Source organism: Eptatretus burgeri, chromosome 2 (assembly GCF_056783735.1).
Source record: "Eptatretus burgeri isolate ZD-2024b chromosome 2, Ebu_testis_v1, whole genome shotgun sequence".
In the NCBI taxonomy this organism is placed as follows: Eukaryota; Metazoa; Chordata; class Myxini; order Myxiniformes; family Myxinidae; genus Eptatretus; species Eptatretus burgeri.
The window spans coordinates 102,490,072-102,496,071 of NC_140962.1; the positions used below are offsets into that span (position 1 = coordinate 102,490,072).

General features: G+C 51.7%; 1 protein-coding gene across 4 annotated transcripts in view; it reads right to left on the reverse strand.

The window, feature by feature from the left end:
• Nucleotides 1-4,756, reverse strand: part of NCKIPSD (NCK interacting protein with SH3 domain) — a 105,425-nt gene extending 100,669 nt beyond the window's left edge. Inside the window, exon 1 of one of the 4 annotated variants that reach the window (XR_015055285.1) lies at nt 4,433-4,756. Coding sequence is in view for 3 of the 4 variants with exons in the window: in XM_085870535.1 (XP_085726661.1) it covers nt 4,433-4,597 (165 nt within the window). In the remaining variant the exon portion in view is untranslated. The remainder of the gene's footprint in view (nt 1-4,432) is intronic. The other 3 variants (XM_085870535.1, XM_085870537.1, XM_085870539.1) reach the window with 3 other exon arrangements.
• Nucleotides 4,757-6,000: the final 1,244 nt, after the last annotated feature.

A 6,000-nucleotide genomic window follows, 5' to 3' on the forward strand; every position in this document is an offset into this window, starting at 1 on the left:
TATATATCAGTTATTCATCGCTGTTCCAGAATTTCGACAACCGAGTTTTAAGCGTCCAAAGCGATCGCAAAAACCAAAGACAAAATTAAAATCGAAGTTAAAACGAACTCGTAACGTCGAGCGAAGCAAAAATACTCCATTTCTCCACATGAATTTACGGAATTATGTTTGACCTCACTGTGACCTTGACCTTTGACCGATTTTGACCAAAATCTAATCAGCACTAGCCATCACCCTCTTGAATCACGTGGTGTAATTTGACATCGGTAGCTTCTTCCGTTCTCGAGTTATCATGCCTACAAACAAACAAACAAACAAACAAAAAACAGAAACAGAAGGCATCAATATACTTACGAAATCTTTAGATTTCGCAAGTAATAAAATAAAATTTTAATCTATGAATAAAAGGAGAATATGAACTTTTATCCATCCGTCGCACTTCGTTCTAAAGAGTGAAGGATAGACGCTTTTCCCTTCAGTAATAGATGCTGAACTGTAGCATTTATTAAAAATAAATAAAAAGGTATCCTTTTAAAGCTAAGAATATATTTACTTGGTTGGAAAGCGAATAATCTATTAATATGGAACAAAAATTTCGGTCCGTTTAATCATAAAAAAATGCTGCTTTGAAAAGCCTGTCATTCCAAAAAAAGAAAAAGAAGAGGAAGCAGAATCTGGAGCTTCAATGTAGGGATTCCAACGGTACGAGAGCATGAACCACTTTGGCTGAGAACATAGCATGGCACAGGAGGAGCACCCAAAGTTATCTACTGTAATACTTCTTCAATGAATGATGAATCCCATTCCCTGTCCAATTTTTCTCGACGCAAGATTCTGTGGACTGTACATGGATTGTTTACAACTTGTACCTTGGGGCCTCATACGTCATTTCTCCCAGCCGTGGCTTCAAGTGTGACGTGCGATATCGCCCTTGATCCACTTACGACCCAATTGGGACTTTTATTCGATGCATAACACCATTCGTAACGCACACACTCCTCTAAAAGGGTCTAATGTGGATTTAAATCCCGACGCAGCGATGAATTGTCATCATGGTGTTTCACAAGCAAGGCGATTCATCAATGTGTGCCGTCCCTCGGATGGATGCGAAGCTGGGCATCCCATCTGCCAGCGCAAACTGGTGGATGTTGAAGATCCCATGGTGTCCTTCATGAAGAGTAGGTGAGCTATGAACGAATACCTTCGTCGAATGAGAGTCCTGGGCAGGTGGTTCGTGAAAGATTTCGGCCAAGATTTTCACAGATAACCCCACAAGAACATGGGAATAATTGTGGCCGTGAAAAAAGAATATTAACCCAACGCCATCGGCATAACCTACCGCCACCACCATGCCCCCAGTCCCCTTGAGCTACATTTCATGCCCAGAGGTGTCAATCGAGAAGAATGTTGTTTGCAGTGTTGGCTTTCCTCGACCCCCGCCGACACGGGTTCCACCCCAGACCTTTTTTTCTTTACAGAGCTTGTGGAAGAGCTAGAACACAGAACAGATCTATATGCAACAAACCAAAATGAACAGCAAAGAGATGCCAAGAGCAGGGCGAAGGGAAAAAAAAATTAATGGAGTCTGACAACAAGGGAGGCGAGGGTAGGTAAGGGTAGATAAGATTCATAGAAGGTAGGTAAAACCAGTGCAGAAACAAACTCCAATGTGGGTTTGATGACGGAGGCTTCTGGGCAGACAAGGCATGCCAGCGATATCTGCATACCAAGTACTCCAAACACAACGAACGTGATATGCTCATGAGGAGTCGTTCTCATCGCTACTTGGACCAATGTAAAGTTAAGATGTTTCAGAAAAAGGTTATCAAGGCAAGAGGCTCAGATCAGGTGTTCAACAATGTGCACACAAATTCAGAAGTAACACTGAGGAGTAAGAGTAGATTCAATGGGGTTGCACAGTCAGCAATGAGAGAGGGAGTGGGCGGCGGGGGGAGGATGGGGTTGGAGCGCATGCATGGTTAGTTTTCAAAAAAAAGGAGTCTGGTGAACATCCTGATTGAAGCGGAAGAAAAATGGGGAAAAGGGACAAGAGACTGTAGGTAAAGGAGCAGGGCTATAAGTGGTCAGGATGGGGAGTGAGGGAGATCAGGATGGGGAGTGAGGGGGGGAGGGAGACCAGGATGGGGAGTGAGGGAGCAGGAAGTCAAGGTGGGGAGTGAGTGAGTGGGAAATCAGGATGGGGAGTGAGGGAGGAGGAAATCAGGATGGGGAGTGAGGGAGCTGGAAGTCAGGGTGGGGAGTGAGGGAGCTGGAATTCAGGGTGGGGAGTGAGGGGGGAGGTCAGGGTGGGGAGTGAGAAGTCAGGGTGGGGAGTGAGAAGTCAGGGTGGGGAGTGAGAAGTCAGGGTGGGGAGTGAGAAGTCAGGGTGGGGAGTGAGAAGTCAGGGTGGGGAGTGAGAAGTCAGGGTGGGGAGTGAGAAGAGGGAGGTCAGGGTGGGGAGTGAGAAGAGGGAGGTCAGGGTGGGGAGTGAGAAGAGGGAGGTCAGGGTGGGGAGTGAGAAGAGGGAGGTCAGGGTGGGGAGTGAGAAGAGGGAGCTCACGGTGGCGAGTGAGAAGACGGAGGTCAGGGTGGGGAGTGAGAAGAGGGAGGTCAGGGTGGGGAGTGAGAAGAGGGAGGCCAGGGTGGGGACTGAGAAGAGGGAGGTCAGGGTGGGGAGTGAGAAGAGGGAGGTCAGGGTGGGGACTGAGAAGAGGGAGGTCAGGGTGGGGAGTGAGAAGAGGGAGGTCAGGGTGGGGAGTGAGAAGAGGGAGGACGGGGTGGGGAGTGAGAAGAGGGAGGTCAGGGTGGGGAGTGAGAAGAGGGAGGTCAGGGTGGGGAGTGAGAAGAGGGAGGTCAGGGTGGGGAGTGAGAAGAGGGAGGTCAGGGTGGGGAGTGAGAAGAGGGAGGTCAGGGTGGGGAGTGAGAAGAGGGAGGTCAGGGTGGGGAGTGAGAAGAGGGAGGTCAGGGTGGGGAGTGAGAAGAGGGAGGTCAGGGTGGGGAGTGAGAAGAGGGAGGTCAGGGTGGGGAGTGAGAAGAGGGAGGTCAGGGTGGGGAGTGAGAAGAGGGAGGTCAGGGTGGGGAGTGAGAAGAGGGAGGTCAGGGTGGGGAGTGAGAAGAGGGAGGTCAGGGTGGGGAGTGAGAAGAGGGAGGTCAGGGTGGGGAGTGAGAAGAGGGAGCTCACGGTGGCGAGTGAGAAGACGGAGGTCAGGGTGGGGAGTGAGAAGAGCGAGGTCAGGGTGGGGAGTGAGAAGAGGGAGGCCAGGGTGGGGAGTGAGAAGAGGGAGGGCAGGGGGGGGGGTGAGTAGAGGGAGGTCAGGGTGGGGAGAGGGAAGAGGGAGGTCAGGGGGGGGGGTGAGAAGAGGGAGGTCAGGGAGGGGAGTAAGAAGAGGGAGGCCAGGGTGGGGAGTGAGAAGAGGGAGGTCAGGGTGGGGAGTGAGAAGAGGGAGGTCAGGGTGGGGAGTGAGAAGAGGGAGGTGGGGGGGGGGAGGGAGGAGAGGGAGGTCAGGGAGGGGAGGGAGAAGAGGGGGGTCAGGGTGGGGGGGGAGAAGGGGGAGGTCAGGGTGGGGAGTGAGAAGAGGGAGGCCAGGGTGGGGAGTGAGAAGAGGGAGGTCAGGGTGGGGAGTGAGAAGAGGGAGGTCAGGGTGGGGAGTGAGAAGAGGGAGGTCAGGGTGGGGAGTGAGAAGAGCGAGGTCAGGGTGGGGAGTGAGAAGAGGGAGGTCAGGGTGGGGAGTGAGAAGAGGGAGGTCAGGGTGGGGAGTGAGAAGAGGGAGGTCAGGGTGGGGAGTGAGAAGAGGGGGGGGAGGGGGGGGAGGGAGAAGGGGGAGGCCAGGGGGGGGGGTGAGAGGAGGGAGGGGAGGGTGGGGAGTGAGAAGAGGGAGGTCAGGGTGGGGAGTGAGAAGAGGGAGGTCAGGGTGGGGAGTGAGAAGAGGGAGGTCAGGGTGGGGAGTGAGAAGAGGGAGGTCAGGGTGGGGAGTGAGAGGTCAGGGTGGGGAGTGAGAAGTCAGGGTGGGGAGTGAGAAGTCAGGGTGGGGAGTGAGAAGAGGGAGGTCTGGGTGGGGAGTGAGAAGAGGGAGGTCAGGGTGGGGAGTGAGAAGAGGGAGGTCAGGGTGGGGAGTGATTGGGCTCAGAAGAGGTATCAAAAGAGCGAGCTGGAGTTTCCTTCCAAACAAACATTTGAAGCACAATAAATGGTCAAATGTTTCTGCTTTGTTGGTTCATCACAGCAAACGCAGTTTTAAAATTCTGAGCCAACACCAAGGCTGTTAGAGGGGGAGGGTCAGTATCAGGTGAACGGTCCGAGGGAAGAGGCACATCCAATCTGCAGTGAGGGAGAAGCAAGGAGAGAGTTCCACACCGAATGTCCAGACACCTGAAAACGAAGGTGTTCATAAGATGCCAGAGTGAAGTGTGTGCGGATCGTGCAGTGACCCACCTCATCCTTGTGCAGGTACAAAGCCGGAACGTAACCCACAGCACCTCCGTGCGAAGCGAGCCACCAGTGCTGATTACTTCGCTCCAGAACCACGAACCGCTCACCAGCCTTGAAGCGCAAGGAATTCGGCTCGGCCGACTTGAAGTCGTACAGGGCGCGATACATGACGGCGACTTGGACTTGTGTTCGGGTTGACGAGAGGATTGGAGGGTGAAAGCGATGGAAACCAAAACCGTTGCAGTAAATTGACAAGAAAAAAAAAAAAAGCGGACGCTTCTGCAGCGGAGGAATGGTGATGACGTCAGAACGTCGTGACGCAATCACGCAATTTTTTATTTTTTTTTTAACCCACAAGCTCATGAAACAGAAAGTGAAGATCCGCAGCAAGAATACAAACCACACAACAACAACAACAAAAATCTACTTTCATTGCTTTACACCAAAAAATAAAATAATCTACTTTCATCGCTTTACACCACCATTCACGAAACAAACGCATCCGCAACACCGCCAAAACCGGTTCCACAGACAGAAGATGAACGCAGCAGCGAGATTGGTTCAAAATGTCAAAGCAAATTTTAACACAACAAACAAAATCTCGCTCAAGTATGAAACAACCTGCCAATAAATACCCGTGAGGTTCGTAAATGGACGACGGGAGGTCGGGAGGAAAACTCGTATCATTATCACGTGACTCATTCAAATAAATTAAATAAACACGGGGACCGGAGTCGGCCATTCGGTCTGATTAATAGATTGACGACGAGTCACGGGGATGTATTTCCAAAGCAGTAGGCCCTTGTGCGCTGGTGCCCCCAATCCCCAGCCAGGGTGCGAATCGGAGGGGGAAAAGGGGGATTTACCGTCTCTTTTAGGGTTTTTTGGCGCTTTCAGAACTACGAGGCTCTATATATGCCACGGAGCCAAACTTTGACGTCATAATAAAGAAGCTATAATGTTTTCCCAAAATTTTTATAGGGCCCTCCCGCTCTCTTTTACGAATCTCAGCCTGGCCCTACAGAGTCGAGGGTGCTTCTGTTTCACATTGCTTAAGATTTCTGGCGGGTTTGATACTTTGATCTCCGTCTCTGAAAAAATTCCAGATAAGACGCTGTCAACCTTCCTCATAAAGTAGACATTTAACAAATCAGGCTTCCTCCAATACCCACAATGCCCTGCAGAATGACATCCTATTCTGTGAAGGTAAGAATTTGGACGACAGTGTCCCATTCTCACCCTGTACCTCTCTCTATCGAGCGCAGCCCTTGAACTCAGGACCCGAGGATCCCAAGCCACCACCCAAACCACAAAGCCATCACCAGGCTACCCTGTACCTAAAACCACCACCCGAACCATGAAGCTATCACCAGGCTACCCTCTACCTAAAGCCACCACCCGAACCACGAAGCCATCACCAGGCTACCCTGTACCGAAAGCCACCACCCGAACCACGAAGCCAACACCAGGCTACCCTGCACCTAAAGCCACGACCCGAACCACGAAGCCATCACCAGGCTACCCTGTACCTAAAGCCACCTGATCTCTTCGTGCAAGTTGGGGAAGCTCCA